The 27,320-nt window shown below is 41.1% G+C and overlaps 1 protein-coding gene across 1 annotated transcript in view; it reads left to right on the top strand.

Annotated features, from left to right (window-relative positions):
* Positions 1-2: 2 nt before the first annotated feature.
* Positions 3-27,320, top strand: part of LOC117282384 — a 34,084-nt gene continuing 6,766 nt past the window's right edge. The window contains exons 1-2 of the mRNA XM_033751762.1: positions 3-409; positions 14,756-14,909. Of these exons, the coding sequence (XP_033607653.1) occupies positions 206-409; positions 14,756-14,909 (358 nt within the window). The 5' untranslated portion in view covers positions 3-205. The remainder of the gene's footprint in view (positions 410-14,755; positions 14,910-27,320) is intronic.

The following is a 27,320-nucleotide window of genomic DNA, read 5'->3' as shown; positions in this document are numbered from 1 at the left end:
GAGGTTGGCAGGAGAGCCTACTCGAAGAAGAGGGAAAACTTCGGATGTTTGACGTACCGTGTGAGAACAGGAGTTGAGCACAGATGAGACTACGAGCTGTGAGAGTGGGAATTAAATGCAAGAATCTTGGTGTTATTTCCGCTAGCCTGGCCCAGTCTTCTGCTACAGCCTGTAGCAATTACATTCTCAGGTATCGGTGCAAGCAATGTCAAATGTTGGCGGATTCAATCAGTTTTTGATTATGAATACAAAATTGCAGCCTTCAAGAACAATGGAGGGTTACGAAGATGTTAAAAGTATCAGTTATTCTAATAACAAAAGTAAGAAATCGTACAAAGTGGCAACGCGTTGTATTTTCGTACAAGGCCACCAACCCGTACTGCTACACGCTCTTCTACTTCAATTCAAGGTACGAATGTGACGCCATCGGTCATTCGGAAAATAACCTACCTCTCTAGAGGTATGAGTACTTAAGATTACGGTCTTCTGGTGTGTGACGTCATGTAGTTTTGTGGTCTAGTACCAGGTATCCGGAGTGTTATGCTGCTTCCTTCTTCAGGGTGATCTTTTTAATACTACACGGCATCATAACGCCGAACACCCTAAACTTGATACCGCCACAATAACCTCAAATCTCGCAGTATATACCCCTTTATAGCACAGTGGTGACTGTGACTACCAGGTGCGTTAACATTTAAAGCTCTGCTTTTTGCCCACACAATGTATAAACGTGCATCGGATTATTCTGAGAATAAACAGAAGTTATTTCCCTAAACAGCATTAACTGATTGGTTTTTGTAACGGAGGCGCGGTGTGTATTCTGTGATACAACAACTGAACTTTTAAATATTATTTCGATATCAGACTCAAAGGTTCAATAAGCGATAACTTTTGTATGAATCAATTTACACGTCGTCTTTCACAGTCTGCCCACAGTATTAATTGATTATTTGTTGGATTTGAGGTTCTTAAGGCGGTGATCATGAAGAGTAATATCGTCATGGATATGACGCCGTGTAGTCTGATATAAGCTTATCAATGTTTTAGAGGAACGTACTAGCTCCATTTTCAGGTTTGAAGAGTAATCCAAGCAAGCAACTGGCAAGAAGAAAGCAGAGAAAAGCAAAGCAAGTTCTGCCCTTTGTTTGACATTTGCCAGTGTACTTACCAGACTACACGGCCTCACATAACATAGCCAGTACTTTTAAGTGATATTCTGTTTGCAGAACTTTCAGTTCGGTGGAAATTTAGTTTAATCTAACCCAGAGTAGCGCTTAGCTGAATTCGCCATTTAACCCTCCGAAGCATGGAGAACGTGTAAATAACACTACCGTTCCTACCTCACAGAAAATACATTGCTTCTCCATTACAAAGACCAGTCAATAAATGATCCAGGCTTATTAAGAGAATCGTACGAAACACGTGACTACACTCTGTGGGCAAAAGGCAGAATTTATACATTTTAAAGCAGGTGGTGCGTATAGTGCTTTAAGAGGATAACGAACTTGTCTGGTATTTGGGTGTCTCGATGGGCACAGATCCCACGCCTCAAGGAGTGCTGGATTTATCATTAATAGCAATGTCTATGACATGGATGTGGAATTCATATCTATAAAGAAATATACCTGCCATATAAACACAGTTTCTGGGTAAATCGACGGCTTTTAAAAGCCATTTATTTTTCTATCATGTAATCAGTTAAAACGCAACCTACGCCGTTAAATTTTAAACTCACATTTGAGTTAATTTAAAAATTAAACATTAAATTTGTATAAGTTTAATATTGCTTCTAATTATAATTTAAAGACTCAATCTCTCTTAGTGGCCTAGTTCTGTTCTTGTCTCCACATTGTGTAGGCTATCTGGAAAACACCTCCAGCTAGTGCCGAGGTCAAGATTGGTGGAGCTATACCTCAACTCCCTCGTACGTCTTCACAGCGTCTAACTATTGAAGCATAGGGACAACTTTGCCTTTTACGGTACCTGGAAATCACGCTGGAGTAACGACTTATATCTTCATAACTTATACTAAAATATGTTTTTATCCTATGTTATAGCTGTCAACATAACAAATATACTCAGTCTATACAACTACACAAATAACAACACAATAAAAAGGGGGAAACATTAGGACCAACATTTCAAACACCCAAACCTCCACGTCAACCCAAAGTAACCACAGGAAGAAACAAGAAATTATGATCATATTAATCATACGAAAAGGCCGCGCCATAGCTCAAGCTGTTAGTCACTGGCTTCCCACCCCGGCGGCCCTGGTTTGATTCCGGGTCTGGTCAAGTGGGATTTGTGGTGGACAAAGTGGCGCTGTGGCAAGTTTTCTCCGAGTACTTCGGTTTCCCTTGCCAATCTTCATTCCACCGAATTCTCCATCATCATAATCACCCAGGTCATGTACAATAGGCCTATCAGTGGCCGCCGTGCCGAGTGGACCCAGCTGGACTCCCCCCCCCCACTAAGTGAATTTTTATTTACATGAAAATTAGTAAATAAGATCTACAAGATAGCAAGCAGGAAACAATACGAAGACCACTCATCCCCTCCAGCACATTGACACACGACTGTGGAGGGGTTTGCACAGTATCTAAGCACAACTAACCAACATTAAAATATACGGTGCAATCTATACTTTGATACGTTTACATTTGTACATTTTTATACTTCTATGTTCTTGAAATCCTCAACTTTTAGTAGTGAATTTTATTAGGATATTACTGTACAGAACTATGCTCACCTTATAAATATATATTTGCTTGCAATAACAGACATCTCTTGCATAAATATGGATCCGTATCATGATCACTTGAGTTATAGATCTTAAAAGGAATGCCTGATGATGATCTAAATTATAGGTCGAAACATGTAGCGCGATTTACGCTTACATTAAATAAGTAAGATATATACTTACACCTGTTCCCTTTTTTTATGTGTTGACGGCTATAACATAGGATAAATATAATATACAAAACAGGATCCAATCTCTAAAGTTTAAAATGTTGCAATTATTGTTGACGTATGTAATAACCAACCCCTTGGAATATAGTCCCTCTTGCGAATGTGGTGATCGCTCAGTTACTTAAGAAATTTCCCGCCATTTTTAGAACCCAAAGATGCATTATCGTCGCCATAGGAATCTGTCGCTGGTCCCTGTCCTGAGCAAAATGAATCAGTACACAGTTATATGAACTATTTCTTTATTATTCTTTTAATACTGAAGAAAGCAGACTGCTTTTACCGTTTCTTACGGTCTCTTCGCATGCAGATTTCTTATATTTTTTCTTCTACCCTGAAGATGGAGGCTATACGTTCCTCCGAAATGTCGGTTAACACCACATATACACGGTGCCAAATCCCAGAAGACTGCTTTCTTCATAGTCACCACCGTGAGAGCCTCAAATCTTTTAATATTATTTTCCCATCTACGTCCAGGTCCTCCAATGGGTCTCTTCCGTTCAGGTTTTCTGACCAAATCTTTATACGTATTTCTGACCCATCAAATGAGTGCCCCATCAATTTTATCCTCCTTTATTTGCTAATCCTAGTGATATCTGTGAGAAGTTCCATTTGTAAAGCTTCTCAGTATACAGTTTTCACCATCTTCTCGTTAGATACTCTCACTTGGTTACAACAGCTCACCACGATGCTATGATCCCATAGGTGCTGATAAAACTTACCTATGAAAGGACGTAATCGGTTCGTTTTTTTCAAAAGTAGTGTGTGTTCATTTTAAAAAATCATGTACTCTGCCTAAAAAGCTGGAGACTAAACAAACAATGATAAATATTAAAAAATTATAAATTTTGAAAAGGTACGCATAAATATTTTACATAATTACTGAAGTAATCCAACTCATTGAATTGTTGAATAAATGAATTACCTGTGTTATTTATGTCTAAGTAATAATTTAAAACATACCTTTAATTCTGGAATTAATTTGTAAAATAAGAAGAAATATTCAAATATTAAAGATTCGAACAAATATTTCATTAACAGTTTAAAGCGTGTTTTGTTAACGGTATCTAACACGTCTACACTATAATGACATATTACTTACAAGTAACTCAAGCTTATTTTAGTTCTCATAGCAAACAACTTCTCTCTTGCTTTCGCTACGACAATTAAAAAAAAATGAGCTGATCAGCTTCACTAGGTCTGATTGTTTACCCGTCTGTCTTCCCGTATGTATCAACTCGAGACCAGCTCAACAGATTTTTATATTTTACTGGTCTTCTGGTAGTTTTACTAACATTCGCTAAGACATTCCAATGATGGGTAAAGTCGGACGACAATAACGGATACATAACATGAAAATCTGCTTCCATTTTTGCAAGAATCTCGAGCGTAACTCGATAAATATTTATCGGAGAGAAAAGATATCGATCAGAAGTTGTAGACGGAAATGAAACCCGCATTTTATGTCCGATACGCCTTGTCCGTAAGTCTTACGGCTTTCAAGATAACCGAATAAAAGTGAGCGACGGAACCGGACTGGGTGAGTTTCCCAGCTTGTAAGTTTATACGAAAATTCTGTACTGCCGCAACGAGCCTCTTCACAGACCATCTTTAATGTAACCACATTTTTCATGTAAGAACTTGGACAAAGCAGATAAGAATTCTAAGAGAAATTTGTATTAAGTCGCTCAACGAACACTGTAACATATTCCTGTTGCACTATTATCTCGTTATACACAGTGCCGTCTTTCATTTATTCACTTGTTTAATTTATCTCTGGTTCACTTCATGACGTTGTTGCTAGCTCTGACACGAGATCAATAGAGTTGAATGGCAGAATTGTTAGTAAATAATTAATTTAAAAACACATTGAAAGAAGCGGTCGAGATGTAATTTTCTGTTCTATTCCAAAATTTGCCTGGAGGAACTGAGAAGACATCGAAGAATTGTAAGTATATCCGGTTTTCGGGTCTTGATTTGAAGCCAGCCCCTCCAGAAAGTGAAGTAGGAGTGCTAAAAATTTTCCCTCGACGTTGGGTACGTTTCGAAAAGAAAGTATCGTATTTTACTGCAATGAAGAAATACGAGTATTTTATGTATGTAAATGTGTTCAAGCCAGTGACTTTAAATGGGCTAAAATTAAATAGCGCCACGTTTTTGGTGGAACAGACTGTGCTAGTCACAAATACTGAGACTAGACAACAGGCCTACACATAGGAGACGGGATGTGTGAACGACAGCGCTCACAAAACACAGACTTTCAATCAGTTGTGACATAACCATATGACCTAGGCCCACCATAAACATCTCATTCAGCTTCGTGAGTAAAGGTGTGATGTTATATGACATTCTAATAATAAGATAACGGTAAATATTTAAGAAATTCCACCCAACCTCCTATCCAATGGATACCGGGATTTTTTCCCAGTGGGTAAAGCGGCAGAGGCGTAAAGCTGACAACTCACCTCCAGCTAGTACCGACGTCAAGAAAATGTGGATCTATACATCCACTCCTCCATGCGCCTTCATGGAGTAATGCTTCATTAGTTTATCACAAGGACAACTTTATCTTTACATAAAATTTTGGTTGGATAATCTGACGGAAAGAGACTTCGTGGAAGACTAAAGTGCAGATGAAATGATGCTAGTCTACAAGCCTATAACATCAGAAGACATGAAAGCTGCTTCTNAAAGCAGTCTGCTTTTACCGGTTTTCACGGTCTCTCTGCTTGCAGATTCTTATATATATTTTTTCTTCTACCCTGAAGATGGAGGCGATACGTTCCTCCGTAACGTCGGTTAACACCACATATACACGGTGCCAAATCCCAGAAGACTGCTTTCTTCATTGTCAGATATTGTTAACTTGCAAACAATATAAAACTTAATACAGAATGCACAACAATTTTATGACACCTCTTCGTACCAAAATTTCCCGTGCCCAGCTCGGTAGTTCATTAATTATTGTTATCAAACAGAAAAGCTAAAGAAAATTTTAGTTCTGCAGCTATTCTACATTCTACAACCAAAATATTACCGTAACAGAAGTTGAATATTTCTTCCGAGATTAATTTTTTTATTTCAAGATTCTAGACTAGACAGCGCTTGAATCGCTCCCGCAGCATAAGTTCGCCCATCTGCCATGTTAATAACTGCCGTTTCCAATGTTCGTATTAAATGGCATACCCACACGCGCATTCTGTTGCAACGTGACAGTGTAACGCAACAGGGTTTCGACTTGCATATTATGGCGTTCAGATGCGTAAGACAGACATTCGCATGAGCAGGATGCATATTCGTGACCCACCAAATGTCTGGAACATGGAATCTACAAGCAGCTAAAGCTCATCCCTGTAGCAGACTGTGGAGACCCATACGGTTGTGACACGTCGAGGCTCCCACATTTTCTAGACAGATGGCTCACAGATGGCGGTGAAGTTGACAGCCTTACGCGCTGACCACCCTTTACCTCCAAGAAAATTCCAGATACTCATTTCTGTTAGAAGCTGAGTCGACCCGAAGGCCATAGTGTGTCTGGAAGGGTTAGGTAAATTGAAAAATTCAGTGACCTCAAAGGGATTCGAACGCCCGACCTCCCGGATTGTAGCGTATTACCTCAAGCGACTACGCTACCGCGTGTTCCCAACATTTTCCCAAAGAATAAGAAACGAAGAGAAAGGCGTTGGTCGCAAACGCATTTGTATAGAACTTTGTTGAGTGGTGCGCGTTTTTAGCGGACTTGAAGTTCCAAGAAATTTCTGGATAATACAGAAATTTTACTCTGATGACACCAGCAGATTTCGAATTCCTGATTAATTTAATCGGTCCGAAAATTGCGTAGAATGATACCATTTATAGAGGAGCTGTTCAGTTTAGGAGAGTCTGGTAGTTACTGTGGTGTTTGGCTACGGGCAATTCGTATGCCAGCTTACAATACATTTTCAAAATTTCGAAACAGGTTATCAGCCAGATTATTAGAGAAGCCGACAGCCTTCGCTAATTCTTCCCAGGCATAATATTTAGCATGTTTATTGTAATACTTGGCACTGGATCCCAGAGCACATGCTTAGTTCTGTACAGTTCTATGCATTATACGTGCTTTCGTTATTTCACTCAGTTACAAATTACAATATGCAAAAAAGGAGGGAATATGAAAAATGTTGTGGAGAAATAACTTGGCATGGCGAGGATCACTTTTCAACTCGCGAACTCGATCTGAAACACGCACCTGCTATAATGGTGTAATGCAACATTATTTGATGCTCGCAAGAAAACTGACAGTCCAGTAGATCGTCCGCACCAGGACGCGAACAAGAGCGAATGATCCGGTAACACCGTTCACACTTGTTACGTGGCGCTGTCACGTTACGACAGAACGCGAAGGTGTGTATCCGGCTTCATACATTGCATTAAGTAACTCAAATTCTGGTTTTAGGTTCTGAATTATCCCATCCTCTTACTGCAATTACTTTATGACAAATTGTACACAGTTTTGTTTTAACTTGACGCCCGCCCATCCGACGTTTGTCGGCAATGTGTGTTTGTGTTTCTCAGATGACAGTCCTAGTGATAAGGCAGTCAAGAGTTTCCGCTGAACTTCCTAAGGAAAATCATCGGTTGTGTATTTAGGTAACAGTTATCTGTAAGAATTTTCAAAGCTGCAATAAAATTTCGTTAAGAGCCAGCAAAAAGCATATCCTGCACACTTTCATATCACAATAACAAATATCCCCATTTCGCTTTATGATCTTTAGTTCCGTTCCCAGAAGTGTCTATAACATTTCATTTTATTTGAAGAGAACTATCTTCTGGCCTGTGATGCCTTGTAGTCCGTTAGATGTTCACTTACAATTCGAAGGAATATACTTACTTCCACCTTCAGGTCGAAGAGTAAGCCAAGCAATGAACCAACAAGAAGACAGAAGTAATTGTACGCTTACAATTACAAGCGCAGAAGTATGCGCATGACCCAACAAGGCTGAATTTCATCTGCCAGACAATGAGAATAATTATGTCATCTGTAAGCGAAAACAAACATACACATACAACAAATTAATTCTTCTACAGACCCCAATATATTCCATTCCACGTTCAATTGAGCTTACCTTTGACCAATTATTTATTTAGTTGAAGAATTCCGTCTTCTGGGATGTGGCGCCTTGTAGATATTGGGTAAACCTATGTTTCAGAAGAAAGTATCGCCTCCATCTTCATCGTATAATAAGTCTACACGGCACCACATCCCAGAAGATGGCATTCTTCATAGTCACCGCCGTGAAAACCTCAAATCTTACATATTTATTTATTTATTTGTATATAAACGAAATTAAATTACTATGTTGATTGCATTGAGATCTTACGTCAATTCTTTACCTGAAAGACGACAGTTGCAAGAATTCTAGAATTTTCAGCTTTATAAACACTAATTCAATAACACAATTTTAGTTTACGAATTACGTAATGTGTAGGCCTATTAACTCGGCAACATGCAGGGCAAGGAACAAGACTGTAAGCATATGCAGTGTATGTTTAATATGCGCGTTCGGCATAAGCAATTATAAGAGAAATAATTATGACTACTGTGGACCCTTCTCCTGTGACAAACAAACATTAAATTCACGTGAAACTGCTCGCTGCTAGGTTATGTTCAAATTGGCGAGGAGTCAAGACTGTGTACTGAAAGAACAATCAACATTAAGAGTTCAGCGTTCACTCTAATTACACATACATACACACACACACACACAAGACGAAAATTGAATATACGTGTATATAAATTGTTTGATATACTTTTCGAAACTGTGTTGTAACAGGACACTGCATCGATCATATCTTATTTGAAAGCAATGTAAATTCAACAACGGCCGCACCATAGCGCAAGCGGTTAGTCGCTGTCTTCCCCCCCCCCTGCGGCCCGGGTTCGATCCCGGGTCTGGTCAAATGGGATTTGTGGTGGACAAAGTGGGGCAGGGGCGAGTTTTCTCCAAGTACTTCAGTTTTCCCTGCTAATCTTCATTCCACCAAATTCTCCATCATCATAATCACCCAGGGCAGTCTACAATAGGCCAATCAGTGGCAGCCGTGCCGAGTGGACTCAGTTTGACTCCACCCCCCACTAAGCGAATATAAAAATTTAAAAACTCAATATATACTTTATTTTTATTGCGATTGTGTTCAGGAGGTCATGGCTAATCGTTGATTATGCAAGTTCGGAAACGTGATCATGTCATCCAATTTGTCCCGCAGCTCGAGAACTGAAGGATTTACTAACCTAGTTTTCCTCAGAACCGCAAGTACGTCTTAACGTAAAACGGCCTTTAAACTTTTCTAATCTAAATAATACTTGAAATGCATCGAAGATTCTTGTCATATTTCTAAGATATTTCATGAAAATTTTTATTGAGGTTTTTGAGTTATTCCCTGCGTATGGGCGGACCAGTTAACATAGTAAGAAGATCTGATAGGCGCTTTTTAAGGCGCGTCCACATTACTCGTGCTTGTGTGACTCGCTATGCTCGCGAGTAATGTGGACGATATGACAAGTCACGAGACAAGCAAATTTTACATTTTTAATTTAAAAACTATAGCCAGTAAATTAAAATACGACTACAGCCTATACACACACTACGAGTAAATACACGGATCCTCACACGCCGAAGCCTGGCGAGCAACTGAAATAGTGTGTACAAAGATTTACGAGCACAAGTAAAAGCCAGACGAGTCTCCCGACGAGCACGAGTAATGTGGACGCGCCTTTAGAGTTACAGACGAGCCTATATATTTTACTTCGCCGTTTCCTGCCGGGGAACTAGCAGAAGATTTCCAAAGATGTTATGAAAATGGCTCCATACTCTTGTCACTACACAGGCCTAATATATGAATGGCTGTTAAATCGAGTGCCTGTATATGAATTTAAATCTTTACTGAGTTGAACAAAATTAGATAGGCCCTTGAGGGTAGCGTGATGGGCAAGTTTTGCGGTTGAGCTGAGGATGCGATTAAAATCATCAGTCACAATCTTCTTTCTAATTACACATGTAAACTTTAAGCTCCTAATTTTCATTCTTTAGCTTATATATACTGTGAAACTGACAAGGAAAACAATCAGACCCTGGCCAAGAACGAGTGTTTCTGCTTATAAACATGAGACGANAAACGTCGGTTAACACCACTTATACACGGTGCCAAATCCCAGAAGACTGCTTTCTTCATAGCTCTTCTTTCTTCAGATTTAATCTTGAAACAAAGATTCATGTTCCTACGAATATTTCAGGGACTTCTTTTTAACAATTTCTCTAAATGAGACGTTTGGCGAAAATTTAATTTGTTTAGTTTTGTTTCATATCTTTGGCGTTTGGATATTCAGGGCTGGCGACAGAAAATTTCTCTAAGCCGTGGTTATGTATCAGTTATATAGACAAGTACAAACACGATTTGTTTATTCACTTCTGTACCGAAATAGCCCTAGAATGTGAGAGCAGCGTTATGGAATTGGCTCAAACAATTAATATAGTTCGTTTATTAATTTTTCTTTTACGATGTATATGAAATGTTTATTGAAATTAGCATATTGGATAATTATGTTGGATAATACGGCTGCTAGAGTAGGAAGGTTGAAGATTGGAAGGTCATGAAATATTTCGAGGTACAAAATGTGAATTTACACATTAGAAAGTGCTATTATTGAGCGGTAGCGTAGTTGGTTGAGGGGTTACGCTACAAGTCGATAGGTCGCGGGTTCAAGTCCCGATGAGGTCACTAGATTTTTCCAATTGACCTAATCCTTCCGGCCGCACTATGGCCCTGGGATCGACTCAGCCTCAGAAATGAGTACCAGGAATTAATTAAATAATTTTCCTGGGGAGTAAAGCGTGGCCGGCGCGTAAGGCTGACAGCCTTACCGCCATCTATAAGCCGATTTTCTAGATAACGTGGGACCCTCAACGTCTCACAACCCTATGGGCTTTCACGGCCTGTTACAGGGATAGCTTTACTTTTATAATTGGGCGTAAGGATCGTTCGAAGTGAAACACCTGCACATAACGTTTGTCGTTTTGGAATCGCCTTTATTATGTCATGTTGAGTTCACTTTCAATTGACTCGTTTGAAATAACACTTTACGAAACCAACGTTTTTAACTTCGGACGCCATGGCACAGAAGAGACAGTAGTAACAATAAATTTCAAAATGTCTAGCCGTCTGCTACAGATTCTCTCTCTCTCTCTCCCTCTCACACTTGTTCCCACTTTAAAACATGTGACATCCATGAAACTCTTTGTTTCACTTCAGTTTCTTAATCATAATAGAGTCGGTAGGATTCCTTGGAAGGGGGATCAGCCCGTCGCAAGGCCGCTACCTACAGAGGACAGCACAACCACAGAAAGAACGCAAAGAGACATCCATGCATTGAGTGGGATTCGAACTCATGACCCCAGTGTTCGAGCGAGCGAAGGCAGTTCATGTCTTACACCGCGCGGCGACTGGCATAGGCGATACAGATTAAAGGTCGCTTATTTATCGAACAACATTTTATCAGCTATAAAGATTATATACAATGAAATGGAAGGCTCGAGATGACCTCTGAAAGATACCATTAATTAACATTTTAGTCAAAGCGGCAATAAATTGCACCATCTGTTTTAGCTTTATAAGTTGTGTATTTTATTCATAGAATTGTATTTGTAAGTTTCGGGCGATTATCAGAACAAACAGCGATTGTTTCCTAAACAGCATATGGTGGCTAATTCTTGTAATGGGGGCGTTTCTCTGTGATAGGAATTGAAATTTAATTATTATTTAGACGAAGTTCAAGTTTGAAAGGATTGAAATGGATCTATTTCCTGTGTAACACTGCCATGTGAAGTACATATGTATAAAGCAGTCTTCTGGGATGTGTCACCGTGTATATGTGGTGTTAACCGACGTTTCAGAGGAACGTATCGCCTCAATCTTCAGGGTAGAAACAGTCTGTTTATACCGGTTCTCACGGTCTCTTCGCTTGCGGATTTCTTATTTTTCCTTCTACCTTGAAGATGGAGGCAATACGTTCCTCCGAAACATCGGTTAACACCACATCTACACGGTGCCACATCCCAGAAGACTGCTTTCTTCATAGTCACCGCTGTGAAAACCTCAGATCTTACGCGAACAAATGCCAGGCGGGGAGGGAATCCTATGTACGTGTTACACACTATGGCGAAACGCATGTTACTGCAGTTTCCTAGCGAAGGAGAAGTATGGGAAAAACTGAATGGACAAAATGCCACACCCTAGCTATGGAACACCGCAAGATGTCGCAACCAAGTCGTAGGCGGACCCGAGTTTGTCACCAGTCGAGAAAGTCGGAAACCAGGAAGTCTTAATCTGATTCTGACAAAGTGCGAAGTTCTGATGTCATACAATTTTCTACGTGCATTCTTGGTAAAGTGGGTGGATCATATATTCTGGAATGTTCTCAAATAGTACACCCAAGATTAGAAATAACAGTGACTGCTCGAAACAGTCTGTAGAGCTAAGCGTTTACATGTCGGCCTTGTCCAACAGTCGACTTCTCTGAAAGAGGGCCCCACTTCGAAAGAGGAATATTTGAAACCAATCATGCTTAGAGTAATTATGGAAATATACGCCTTCATTTTTTTGTATTTTCCACTGCCTTTTATGCAAAATGTAAATAGCCGATCTGACTTGTCGACGGCACCAAAATGTCTTACACTTACATCACGAATGGCGAAGATGTACAGAAGAACAGTGGCCACTGGTTCTCAGTAAGAATAATCATTTGTAGAATGGAAACGGATAAAAAAGCTAAACAAAAACTAAATTTCACTGTTGTCAAATTTGTTCCGACCTTTGTCACAATTTTCGGAATAAGTCTATCAAAAACAGAAACTTCCAACAGACAACCGGCAATCAATTCAAGCTACCAGACAAGAACATCATTTCTGTTTTATTTTATATATTTTACATTATTTTTATATTATTTGTAATTACTATTTTGTTTTGTTCTATTAACTGCATTTCCTTCACCTAATCTCCTTTTCAAAGCTGACTTAAATGGCTATCTTGCTGTCATCAGGTACTTCAATAAATGAAATGAATTGCCATTAGGCCTATTGCTCTATGTAGTAACTCTACATATTCTTCTCCTTATTACATCTTCATTATTTACTTATGTCATGTTTCTCAGACTCGAATGTGTTTCACATTTTTTCCTTGATTCAATCTACATATCTGCTCTACTAATTCTTCTCTCCCTTTATACGTTAACATGCTGCATGCCCTCTCCGCTCATTTATCCACCTTTTTTACGTTTCGGTATCCTTTCCTGCGTTCCTTCTACTGTTTACGATAGGCAGAGAGTGAAGCCTTCAGAGCCACACAATGACCATCACCTCCGAGACTTCTTTCTGTGGCCTCAGCAATAATTATACAATTTTACCATTACATTTAAGTTCCTTACAGGGTTTGGATTGATCTGGCTCAGGATAGGGACCAGTGGAGAGCTCTTGTGAAGGCGGTAATGAACATTCAGGTTCCATAAAATGCTGGGAAAATTCTTGAGTAGCTGCAGATTTGGCGGTTCCTCAAGAAGGGCTCAGCTCCATAAGTAAGTAAGTACAAAGGTGAAGATAAAGTTGTCCCTGTACTTTACGAAGCACCACTTCATAAAGACACAAGAAGAAGGCGAGGTACAGTTACACTCTTTCTTAACCTTGACAATGGATGGAAGTGATCACGTTTAAGCCCCGACCCGTTTACTCGAGGAAAACGAGCCCCAGGTGCCTATCGAATAGGAGGTTCGGTAAGCCTCATAAACGGCCTGGACACTGCGGTGAAGAGAAAAATATCTTGTACCTTCCGGGAATCGAGCCCCGATTCCTCGGTTGTCGAGCCCATATCCTAGTCGCTATACCGACTGAGCCATACCGATCCACTGTTTTCGTTCACTCTGTCCTTCTTCCCTTGTCTACGAAACCAGCGTCAGTCTTCTATTCAGTTTCACTATTTCAAGTCGCTGTGTCAGATATCTGAAACTGTTGTTTGTGATATTAGTTGGACATCAGTATCGGATGAGGTTTCAGGGAACATAAAGAATTCTTTAGTCCTCTATAGGACATTTGAAACCATATGTAGCAACAGCTTTAACGATCAGAAACTCTACTCACTGCTCACGGAATGTATTCATATATCTCGCATGGTAAAGCAAAAAGGTAAAATTGTCCCTGTGCTCAACTAATTAAGTACTACACGATGAAGGCTTATGGGTGAATGGATGTATAGATCCCGGCACTAGTTGGCGGTGAGCGGACAGCTTCACGTCCCTGCCGCTTTACCCCCGGGGAAAGGGCCCTCCGAACCCATTGGATAGATGGCTGGGTGGGCTCCAAAATAGGTTTGGACGACGTGGAGAAAAGAAAAAATTTCCCCCACAGGGACTCGGACTCAGACCCCTCTATCGTTCATCCCGTATCCAGTCACTATACCTACTGCGCTATCCCGGCTCATATGTTTCGCGTTGTTCTTAGAATTAACACGGATTATTTCAATAAGCTGAGTAAACTTACTGGTTTTTCCAATGGAAATGTAGTACGACATTTGGGGTTCCTACGGCGGTGATCATATAGATTGGCAGCAGACTACACGGCGTAGCTCCCAGAGTATATTAATCTTCCAGATGTAGAGTATTTTGCATGTTGGAGGAAGGGAGATTTCAGACATTACACGTATGTAGGCATATTTCAACCTTCAGTAAAGTCTTATGCGAGCAGAACATTTCTCATTCCAGGCAGTTAAAACATCAGGAACAATTCCGGAGAATCCAGTCCACAGGCAGCCCCAAGACGCTACGGTGGACCAAATCCAGAGCCCACGGGACGCCCTGACGACAGCTCTGACCTTGATATATAATTCAAATGTTCACTTACCAGCATACAGTATTAGTAAGTATGAAGCGATATTCAGATTTTAAAGGAAGCAACAGATGTTAGGAAAATGTTTGGGTACCTTTATGTTGAGGCCCCCGGTAGCTTAGTTGGTTTAGTCACTACGCTAAAAACCAGAAGGTAGCGGATTCGATTCCCGATGAGGATTTTTCAATTTACCTAATCCTGCCAGCCGCACTATGGGCCTGGGTTCGACTAAGCCTCTGACAGAAATGAGTACCAGGAATCTCCCTGGAGGTAAAGGGCGGCCGGCGCATAAGGTTAACAACCTCACCGCCATCTCTGAGCCGACTGTCTAGAAAATGTGGGAGCCTCGACGTCTCACAACCATATGTATCCTCCACGGCCTATTACAGGGATACCTTTACCTTTACCTTCCCTCTGTATTCTTTTGTTTGTCGGACTGCTGACTATAAATAAGCTGGCCACTCATACAAAGTTTCTTGGTTTTCCTTTTGTCTTGAAACCCATATTGAACTTATTCCCAAGTTCAAAGTTCCCACTGTGGGTTTCACATGCCCTCTCCGTATTTAAGTTCATCGAAATTTAAACCTTATGTTTTAAAGGAAATAATGCAATTCATCATTAATTAAGAAAATCGAAATGTTGTTGTCTTTGTCCCCATTAACTATTTCTAACGATCTTAATGTCTTCCTTTTGGTACTATACTTATCAGAAGGACCAGCTAGCGAAGCCTGAGAACATTCCAACAAAATGGTTCTCTTCTACCCCCCTTCCAAAAGTGTCTCTCACCTTCAGGCTTCAAAGCGGTAATCAGCCTTCATGCCGTATATGTTGAATTCTTCAGACAAGTAGAGACAGCCTTCTGCTTCGTCTCATAGTGCCATTGCACTCCGTCTTGGATTTCATGCCTGAGTCACGAATACGCGAAACGTGGCCAGTTAGGAAAAGTGGGCGGCCCTTTTTAAAGTCAGTCTGAAACGAAAATATCAGAGAACAAGAATCCGGAACGCCGTTTGAACAACTGCTGCGTCTTCTGTATAGGAATATCACATCTCTCTGTGTCATTGCTATCGTCCTTTCATCTAGCTCGGAAAGTGATGCGCAAGGCATGACGGGATTCTGTTTCTCCCCGAGTGGCAAAGAAATGCTAACCATAAAATAGTGATTCTCAAACTGTGGTTCGCGAAATATGTCAGGCGTTTGCCGGAACAAAAAACGTAAAGTTACTTTCAGTTCATCAATATTATTTAGGCATAAAGTAAATTATGTAAGATTTGAGGCTTTCACGGCGGTGACTATGAAGAAAGCAGTCTTCTGGGATTTGGCACCTTGTATATGTGGTGTTAACCGACGTTTCGGAGGAACGTTACGCATCCATACGCGATACGTTCCTCCGAAACGTCGGTTAACACCACATATACACGGTGCCAAATCCCAGAAGACTGCTTTCTTCAAAGTAAATTATGTTTGTAACTCTACAGAATGTACTCTCTTATATTTATATAGCCACCAGTTTAGAGTTTTATGATGTAGAATGGTAGAGTGCCGATCGCAGTGGCCGCGCCGTCTAAGGCATAAACTGTCTTCTCTCGCTTGAACGCTGGTATCGTGAGTTCGAATCCCACTCAAAGCATGGATATCTGCTTTCAATCTGTGTTTGTTTTGTTCTGTGTGTATTCAGTGGCCTTGCGACGGGCTGATCTCCCGTCTGAGGAGTCCTAGCAACTGTGTATAGTATTAAGAAGCTGAAAAAGCAGCAAAGGTCTAACAACGGGACTGTAGAGTCATAGGCAGAATGGTAGAGTGATTAGTGATTAATGAATTGGAAAGAAGCGGATGGAAGCATCCGTGGCGTCATTTAAAGTACTTCCTCGGAATTTTCTTGTATAAAGAATAGGCCACGAAAATCCTCAGCCAGCATATTTTGTTTTCTGGCTGAGATCTGTATACGGGACCTCCCGTATACGAAGAAACAATGTTAGTTCTGACCACTCTTGTGACCTTTAATTTATATTCATTGGAAGAGCAGAGATGAAACGTATAGTTAGGATGCACTTGCTTTCAAATGGAAAGTGTCTTGTGTGACGACAGGTTCAGCGAACCTCGTATCTAGAGAAGACAACGGGAAACTCGGAATTTTCATAAAGAGAAGGATAATGGAGGACAGGTTTTTCGGTCTATTTTTTCGGGGGTTAAGCGGCAGGGGCGTCAAACTGACCACTCACCTCCAACTGGTGCCGAGGTCAAGTTAATGTGGATCTATACATCCACTCACCCATACGCCTTCATGACGCAGTGGTTAATTAAGCGCAGGGACAACTTTACCTGGACCATGCCTGAGATTTAGAAAATGTGACCACCGGAAGAGTACAGATAAAAGAGAAAAGTTTCGAGATCAAGACATACATGACCATCAGGAAAAGCGGCCACAAGATAATGTAGCAAGGTGATCACAATTTTCCGAACAGCCTTTCCACTTTACTGAACTTACGAATGGCTGGCATATAAAATTGTATTAAAATTTCATATTATGTATGAAGCAGTTTATTTGCTTTTTTATGTAAAGTGGATTTAAATGTGGTCAAACATGACTCGAAATACGAATTCCCTGACGACTTCAACGAGTGCCCTCGAGTTAAAAGAAGAAGATCCAGCGGTTAGGGTGCTGATACTAAATGACAGAGCGACAAACAGACGGAGAGACATAATCTTCGATAAATTTGTGCGAAGACCTCCAGTACAAAACGTTTTCAAATTCAGTTCAAAATATGTTGCGAGTTCCGAGATAACGCTGCAAAAAATAAGTTTCTTGAAATCCGTATAATCTGAAATAAAAACGTATCTGGCACTGAATTCATTTCATTGTTCTGTACAAATTTCATTCATTTTAACAAATATGTAAAGTAAAAAGTAAAGTAAAGCTATCCCTGTACCAGGCCGTGAAGGCCCATAGGGTTGTGAGACGTTGAGGGTCCCACATTATCTAGACAGTCGGCTGGGACTCATTTCTGTTAGAGGCTGAGTAAACCCCAGGGCCTAGTGCGGCCGGAAGGATTAGGTCAATTGAAAAAACCAATGACCTCATCGGGACTTGAACCCGCGACCTTCCGGCTTGTAGCGTAGTGCCTCAACCACTACGCTACCGCGTACCCCCTTTTAACAAATATGTACAGATACAAACTCCGCGTTTCTGGATATTATAGATCGTCATATCTTTATTTATAACACGACGTTTCGGAGACTGGATTATGTCTCCGTCTTCAGGTAAAACCTACTCAGTTTGGCCCGATCCATAGAGCTAGTCCCTACCTCTGGATCGTTTAGATCTTCTGTAAACATTTAGCGCGTTATGACTTAGATATCCGGAGAAATTATGCACGTTTTTATCTGATCTTAATTAAAACTGGATTTCCCCGACAACGTTCAATGTTAAGTTTCAAATGTGGAATTTTAAACAATATATCCGGCAGTTTAGGTGGTAACACTACGCCACCGACGGACGCGTAGACACACGACTTACATATAAGCCATTTTTTTTTTACTTTGTAAGAAGCCCGCGCCATAGCTCAAGAGGTTAGTCGCTGGCTTCCCATCGCGGAGGCCCGGGTTCGATCACGGGTCTGGTCAAGTGGGATTTGTGGTGGACAAAGTGGCGCGGGGGTAGGTTTTCTCCGAGTACTTCGGTTTCCCCTGGCAATCTCCATTCCACCTATTGCTCCACAATCACCCTCACCTATCATCTGGGACGGGCACAATAGGCCAGAAGTGGCCGCAGTACAAGGGACTTAGTCCCACCCCAATAGCAATAAAAATACTCTGTAAAGAACAGATAAAGATCCATACACAGAATGTTGGGAAACAGATCAGCGAAATTAGTACAGCATTATAAACCAACGAGCGGAAAAAAAATAAAAGTCGTCCAAAAGGGAGATGGAAAGTAAATTCGTGGATGAGAGCTGACGAAACAGGCTTTATAAGCCTATAAAAAGCAATTAGTTCAGGAAGAATATGAAGAAGATATTATAGAGGATATCTTACGGATATATTTAGGCTACATTGCAGCCTGCATTACGACGTAACTTCCACATGAAGCATCGAATCTCAGAGGTGGGGCAGAATCCTGAGTAATGTACGGAGATCATCAGCTCATATTCATTCCACGGTTTGAAAGCAACCTTCTCCAGAGACGTAAATAAGTAATGTGCGAATCGCATAAGAAATATCTGTAAATATAAAGAGAGTAGACCTTAATTTCAGACTAGATTGAAATGTGAATTTGCATAGGATATTTCCTCGTGCGTTTGCCCACACTATGTAACTTTCTTCTCTATATCTGAGATGTCTCTTGCCTCCGCACACTTAGTACAGCAGACCGGTGTGGGCATGGCTGCAGAAGCCTTGTCTCTCACAACTGCGTGTTCGAGGCCCACTTATATTTGTGTAGAATTATATCGCCTTCCCGTAATCATAATTCTCTATTGAAGAGTACTATATTCTGGGCTATAACGCCGTGTGGCCCATTGAGATTCAACCGACGTTTCGGAAAACCATATTTACTCCATCTGCAGGGTCGTCTGCTTGCTATCTGCTTTCACGCTGGTATGTTGCTCGGCTTATTCGACTCTGAAGATGGAGGCGGTATGTTCTTCCATACGTCAGTTGACTTTCAACGGACCACAGTACTCTTTATAACCACCGCTGTCAGGACCTCAGGTCCTACTCATTCTTTTTTTATATAAGCCTATATAAGTTACGTGGGCCCCAGAACCCGTCTAGACGATGTAGAGCCAAGAAAACTTGTCCCTGCAGAGAATCGAACTCCAGCCCATTACTTTCCTTCCGCTAGTCTTAACATGTTCTGTATCATGTTATTTAATTATAAAGCTTAAAATCAGACGCGTCTGAGGTGACAGTTTAGGTTACAGAACATGGCAGACAAGGGTTTGAAAACAGAGCAAGAGAACTCCATGAAAATCTTCATCTGTACAGAAAGCTCACTCTCTTCTACCAAGCCCCTCTATCAGTCAGATGTCGAACCGGAGACTGCCTTGTGAGATGTCGCTTTACTAGTGACTGGCGGAAAGAAGCAAACTGTTGCTGCATCACAACATCTTTATGACACGAGGGGTACTTAACACTGTTAAAGTAATGATATATGCAGCATATATTTGCGGTCAGAAAATGCCTGCTGTTTGAGGTAAGGCCTGTTGGGTGTACACTAATACGTGGCTTATTATGTTCCTTATGCATGACTATGATTAAGTGTATAAGTTACTGCGACATGTGTCACTGAACACGCAGCTTAGCTCTTTAAAACGTACTGGTTACTATATGTACCACCTGCTTTAACTTGGAAAGCACCATAGTCTGCCCACAGAGAGTATGCGTTTCGCACGGTTCTCAGAATAAACACGGATGAATTCCTTAAGAGTGTGAGCCGAGTAGTTTTTAGATGTGCAGTGTGTTTTCTGTGAGGTAAAAAGGGAAGTTGTCTCTGTGCTTAACTAGTTAAGCACTGCTTCATGAAGACGTATGGTGGAGTGGATGTATAGATCCACGTTTTCTTGACATCGGCACTATGATCGGTCAGTTTTACGCCCCGGCCACTTTACTCCCGGGGAAAGAGCCCCCGGTACCCTTGGATAGGAAGCTGGGTAGGCCCCAGATTCCGTCTGGATGACATGATGAAGGGAAAATTTTGACCCTACCAGAGAAACAGTAACGGTTTTTGTAACACGCAACAGTTGAATAACTGTTGGAAGCAGTGTTTTCTATGGGGTCTGTGTCGAGGCTATACAAGTATAACGAGGACCAGCTGCCATTACAAGAGAGTTTTGAGACGGCAGTTAGAAGAGTTGGAGTAATGAATTAGTTATGAGACAGTAGCCAGCAAGTAAGAAAGTGAGCACGGAAGCAAAGGACATTGTTGGAATCCATCACCAAGCAACGACTGGTGAATACACAGCAAACTGAGAATACTTCATGTGTGCTGTGTTTACAGTGGTCTTTGCAGTGTGTAACTCAGTGAGACTTCGTAGTTATTTGTAGTTACGTTCTGTAAATGTTTAAGAAATCCAATTACCAATCCTAACCGCGTATATAGTCACTCAATCACGTGACAATATACCTTGGAGTGATTCCAAAATCGAAGCCAATCACGGACACAGGCAACTGTATCCCCTCCTGCCTAAGTCATCCAACATCAGTATTAACCCGCTCCTAAGACTTTAAAAGACCTAATGAGAGCAGTGCTAATGTATGCGGTCTGTGGGGACATACGGCCAAAACATACTTAAGTAAAACCCCATTAGGCTAGTATAATGCCATCTGTGAGAAAGATAAGAACCCTCGCGCACTGTTGGCTGATTGATGCTCAGTGTTCTCGCTTGGAACATGACATATTGTGACCGCTTACACAACGCTGATAATAGACTGAACGAATAGCTTAAAGTCCTATGTAAGCAGAGTGTTTCTCTTTCCAGGCGGCTGTCATCAAAGGCCATTTTGGAGACTCTGGTTCATATGAAGATCCACAGGCTAATTATGATTAACAAATGTAGGTCCATGTTCACAGCATGTCATACACTCTATCGAAGAAGTAACAGCATACAGGGAATTGCAGGTTTGCTAAGTCGGTTTATGTGTGTAAGATCTGCTACTGACTGAATATTTATATAGTGTTTGAAAGAGATATGACAGGATGATTGTAGAAAGTGCGAATGTGGAAGGTTCTGAAGAAGGAATGATGTCCTCTAGCAAGGCACTGCCTAGATTTACATGCCGGGATTTGCACCTAGGACCTTCAAGAATTGGAAGAAGCTGTAGTCAGATACCTCGAATTTCAGTAAAGAGGTCGAAAGGTGAATTATCCTTGTGTTTAATTAATCAAGCACCATGCCACGAAGACGTAAGGGGGAGTGGAGACATAAATACACATAAATATGCTCTGTAGAAAAAATGGAGGGTTTCCGAACATGACAGCAGGTAGTACTTATATAAATAACTTGTACTCTTCTCCAAGTATAATTAGAATGATCAAGTCAAGGAGGATGAGGTGGGCATGTCATGTAGCACGAATGGGGGAGACGAGGAATGCGTATAGGATATTGGTGTGAAAGCCAGAAGGAAAGAGACCACAGGGAAGACCAAGGAGTAGGTGGGTGGACAATATTAGAATGTATCTTAGAGAGATAGGATGGGATGGTATGGATTGGATAGATCTGGCTCAGGATAGGGACCAGTGGAGGGTTATTGTGAACACGGTGATGAACCTTCTGGTTCCATAAAATACTGTGAAATTCTTCCGTAGCTGCAAATTGGCGGCTCCTCCAGAAGGGCTAAGCTCCATGTGTAGGTAAGTAAGTACTTATAGTAACCAGGTCCCTATATGGGGTTAAAGCTGCTGACGCTCAGGTTCGAAAACTCATATAATTCCTGAACGCTGTGGTTTATTTATGGCTGCATATTGCAAAATTAAAATCAGCGTTAAAATACGCCAGAAAGTTACAAGTTAAGGATAATTGTAGAATAATGTATTTCGTGAAAAACGTGGCTGGCAAGCTACTCTAGTGACATCATAAAAGGAAGTTGCCCTTCTGTCTCAGTCCATTCCAAACTTTTTTTTTTCCTTGGCACTACAGCCCCAGTGGGCCTAGGCCCACCTCCATGAACTTCTCCGTTCACTTCGGTTTTTCTAGATCTTACACATTCCGTTGGACTCCTTGGGCGGGTGATCAGCTCGTCGCAAGGCCTCTACCTGTACACAAATACAGAAAAACTCACACACACAAACTAAACATCCATGCCCTGAGTGGGATTCGAACCCACAATTCCGGTTTCCAAGCGAGCGAAGACAGTACATGCCTTAGAGCACTCGGCTACCGTGACCGGCCTATTCCAAGTTAGTGTACCTTTATCTGGTCCCACAAAGTTTGTTCTCTCGGTTAACTTACTATTTCCCAAGCGGTAAGCTGATATCCGTGTCTAACCCTAGCACAGTGATTCCTGCTATATATGCTACCTGCTTTAATATTGAAAGACTCTGCTTTCTGCCCATAGAATGAACAGAGATTGTTTCTTCAAAGAGCATTAGTCGTTTAAGGTCGCGCCGTAGCTCAAGCGGTTAGTCGCTTCCCACCGCGGCGGCCCGGGTTCGATCCCGGGTCTGGTCAAGTGGGATTTGTGGTGGACAAATTGGCGCTGGGACGGGTTTTCTCCGAGTACTTCGGTTTCCCCTGCCAATCTTCATTCCACCAAATTCTCCATTATTATCACCCGGGGCAGGCTACAATAGGCCAATCAGTGGCCGCCGTGCCGAGTGGACCCAGTTGGACTCCACCCCCCACTAAGCGAATAAAAAAAATAGTAGATTTGATACAGACAAGGATTGGTTTGTGAATAAAGTAACATACAAATGAATCAGAAACATTAAAGCTTTCAGGGTATCGCAACTTCTTAAGATAAAATGCATGTCTACATATTGTGATGCTACGGGTCATGACACCATATAGTCTGGTAGACTGTAACAACTTACCAGGTTACACGATTCTTAAGCCAGAATATCATAATGCAATACAATACATGTTACAATACAAGAAAATAAGTTTCGAGATTATTTAAAAAAAATATTTTTTAAGATCTGCAAATATTAGCAACCTAGAAGACCTAGAATTATTCGAAGTAACCTCCCTCCAGTTCTTTACTATGTTCCCAGCGCTTCGGCCATTGTTCAAAACAGTGTTCACCATCCTGAACAGGAATGTCTGTCAAAATTTTCTTTCACACGTGATTTAATACCCACGGCGTCCGAAAAACGTTTGCCTCTCAGCACACTTGTAAGTTTTGGAAACACCCAGAAGTCAGCTGGAGCCAAATCAAAGAGTAAGGCGGATGATCCATGGCAGAGATGCCTTTTCCTGCTAAAAACTGCGACACTCGAAGCGAAGAATGTGCCGGCCCGTTGTCGTGGTGAAGGAACAATGAGCGATCTCTCCACAACTCTTCTCGCTTGCGCCTCACAGCATCAGTAAACGTTTTCAGCATCTCCACCTAGAATGTCTGATGAACAGTGGTCCCTTCGGGTACAAATTCAAAGTAGATGACACCCCTGATGTCGAGAAAACTGATCAACATTATTTTGATCTTGGACTGTGACATCCACGGCTTCTTTGGCCTGGAGATTCACCATAAACTGTTTTTAACATCTCTAACGTTTCACTTGGCGATTTCTACAGTTTATCACAAAAATTCACATTCATTTTCTGTTCCATCTTACGCTCCATTTACACGCCTAGACAAAGCTGACGACACACAGTGATCTAAAGAGCTGCTGTTCAATGAATGTTGAACGCAGCTTATCCAAACTTTCCATGTGAATTCTGGCTTCTTGCGTCACCTAACACTCCAAGTAACAGCATTGCCAGATCGCCGGGCGCGAAATTAAAAACGAGTCCCGAAACTTATTTTCCCGACCTTGTATGACTCTCCACAGCCGCGAGAATCGCAAATCTCATACGTGCATACATATTTCATAATGTAAGATTTGAGGTTTTCACGGCGGTGACTATGAAGAAAGCAGTCTTCTGGGATGTGGCGCCGTGTGGCTGCGTTGACTCAACTCGACATTAGTCTGTTAGCACCTGCTTACGATGGTTCCTCGCTAGCGGATTTTCTTCTTTTTTCTTCTATCCTGATGATGGAGGCGATATGTTCCTTCGAAACTTCGGTTAACACAATATCTACACGGCCCCACATCCCAGAAGACTGCTTTCTTCGTTTTTGATAATGTTTCACAAAAAGTGAAAATAGAAACGAGACATTGTTCCAGAAGAAAGACCGCGTATGTATGACGGATTAAGTGGATCAATGAACTAACATTACAGAAATAAAACGAGATTACGTGTATGTGACTTGGCTGTGCCAACTTCATGGATTTGATGTGAAACTTTGATCATGTGGAAAACAAAACAAAACCAAACAAGATTAGAAGCTGCATGTTGGTGATTTCTAGATCACTTCATGAAACAGAATAGCAATAAGAACTGTGAAAATGAAATAAAAAGAAAATAAAACAAAATGAAAACACAGACCTGTTGTAAATTGCGAATATGGCAGATGAAGTAAAGAAATATTTATTAAAATAGAAACAACAAATATATATATATAAGTTCATGGAGGTAGGCCTAGGCCCACTGGGGCTGTAGTGCCAAGAAAAAAAAATATATATTATGCATAATTATGCATAATATAAAATGGCAGAGGATTATTAGAAGACCCAACAGTAAATCGTAATATCAATTTTGAAACCTGTGAACATAAGAATGGAAATTAATTCTTGAGATGGAAGAAGAAGCTTTTCTGTGGTCTGATCGCTCTGTGCTGCTGTTTCTGTGTTTATCTACTCATTTTGTTCATATTCCTTCGTGTCTGTTAGCGTCTACCTATTGGGATTATTTAGCATAACCATGGTTGCTGTAATAATTTATTTGTCTGGTGTTATTTTAATATACGTATTATTTGCTCCTAAAATCTGTTTTTTTATTGCTAGTGGGGTGGGACTACGTCCCTTGTACTGAAGCCACTTCTGGCCTATTGTACCAGCCCCATATGATAGGTGAGGGTGATTGTGGAGCAATTGGTGGAATGAAGATTGACAGGGGAAACCGAAGTATTCGGAGAAAACCTGCCCCAGCGCCACTTTGTCCACCACAAACCCCACTTGACCAGACCCGGGATCGAACCCGGGCCGCCGCGGTGGGAAGCCAGCGACTAACCGCTTGAGCTATGGCGCGATCACAGTTGCCGCGCGGTCTGAGACATGAAATGTTTTCGCTCGCTTGAAAGCTGAGATCGTGGGTTCGAATCCCACTCAAGGTATGGATGTCTGTATGTTTTTATTCTGTGTCTGTGTGTAGACAGCGGCCTTGCGACGGGCTGATTCCCCGTACGGTGAGTCCTATCGACTGTGTAAGGTTAGGAAACTGAAGTGAAAGGAGCGTTTCACGGTTGCTCAATGCTCCAAATGGGAGCAACAGGGAAAGAAGAATAAAGAAGAAGAAATATTGTTAATCTGTGCAATTAACCTGTTATTATAATGCATATCTCACTACCAGAATTCACTTTAATGCACAGAAAAGAGCATAACAAAATATGAAGTGTAATGTCACACAGTTCCTACACATACGTATATAGGGCAAATTGGGTAAACTACGCAGTTTCGTGACGTATCTTATTTCGTGGTACTACTCTCCAAATATAATTGCCATCTATGTAGAACCGCTAAAGTTAACTGTCGAACACGTAGTCCTACCTAATTTGTGGTATACAATTTGGGGTGTTTCATCATGTGTCATAAGGGATTGAACTATAACTCTTTGATACCAAATATATATATGGTTGATGAAGAGCGCAATTACATAATGAAACATTTTATTTTCTTAGAAACTTAATCCCTGAGAGCAAGAAGAGAAGTGAAGAAGCTTGAAAACCATATTATGATGACAGTATTTGGGGGAAGTGTTCACGGAATGAAGAACAAATTTCGAATAAGAATGAAACTAACTGAAAATTGTATTTGACAAATAGGCCTTACCATGAAAAGAAGTCATTTACTTAGAAGGCTGGTCATTCGAGAAATTAGCTTGTACTAACACCAAAATGACCTGCTCTGTTAGAGCACTGTGGCTCGTCCCAGCTTCGATTGAAGGTTGTGAAAACAGAGTTTCTTTCTTTATTCAAATGGCGACAAGGCTGTCGATAGAAACTGGCGTTTTATTTGAAATCTGACAGCTTTAACCAATCTACAGCTTGACAGTGAACAGAGTCACTTGGCGAAAGGAATACTCTAGAACGCTTTAATGTGAGAGAAATTGTATGGCTCTCAACATCGTGATGCACGTGAAAGGAGAAATCGGTCTGTGGAATTCGTGATCGGAAGCCTATTTGTATTTACTGTGGTGCCATGCCTGCACATTCTTCTGCTTTCTGGAGGAAGGCCGACAACGTTAAGAACTAGTGGTTTGTTTTGAAGTACTACTCAATATTGCTGCTGCGTTTTGGATTTTTATATTATGTGGCGTAGTAGGTAGATATAAACGTTTCGGAGGAACACTCTCTCTCGATCTTCAGGTTTGAAGTCATTTGGGTCTGAAGAGGAAATATTAATATCCAGCGAAAAGTCAGAATCCAGACTGCACTATGTCACAACGCAGAAAAACATAATGTGAATATTCACCGCTGTGGAAAATCAAGATCTTCTAACTACCAAAGGCTTTATAAAACAACACAAATCGTCTTTATATAAGACGAAAATATAGGTCACCGAGGTGACCGCTTTTCTTGCTACAAGAGATATTTTACACCGTTAGATTGTCAGTAACCCGACAAAGTACAATAGTAGGGACCGCGTCATAGCTCAAGCGGTTAGTCGCTGGCTTCTCACCTCAG

The sequence above is a fragment of the Cryptotermes secundus genome, unplaced genomic scaffold, assembly GCF_002891405.2.
Source record: "Cryptotermes secundus unplaced genomic scaffold, Csec_1.0 scaffold2034, whole genome shotgun sequence".
Lineage (NCBI taxonomy): Eukaryota > Metazoa > Arthropoda > Insecta > Blattodea > Kalotermitidae > Cryptotermes > Cryptotermes secundus.
The sequence above is the reverse complement of the archived record's forward strand: the minus strand, read 5'-3'. Positions and strand labels throughout refer to the sequence as shown.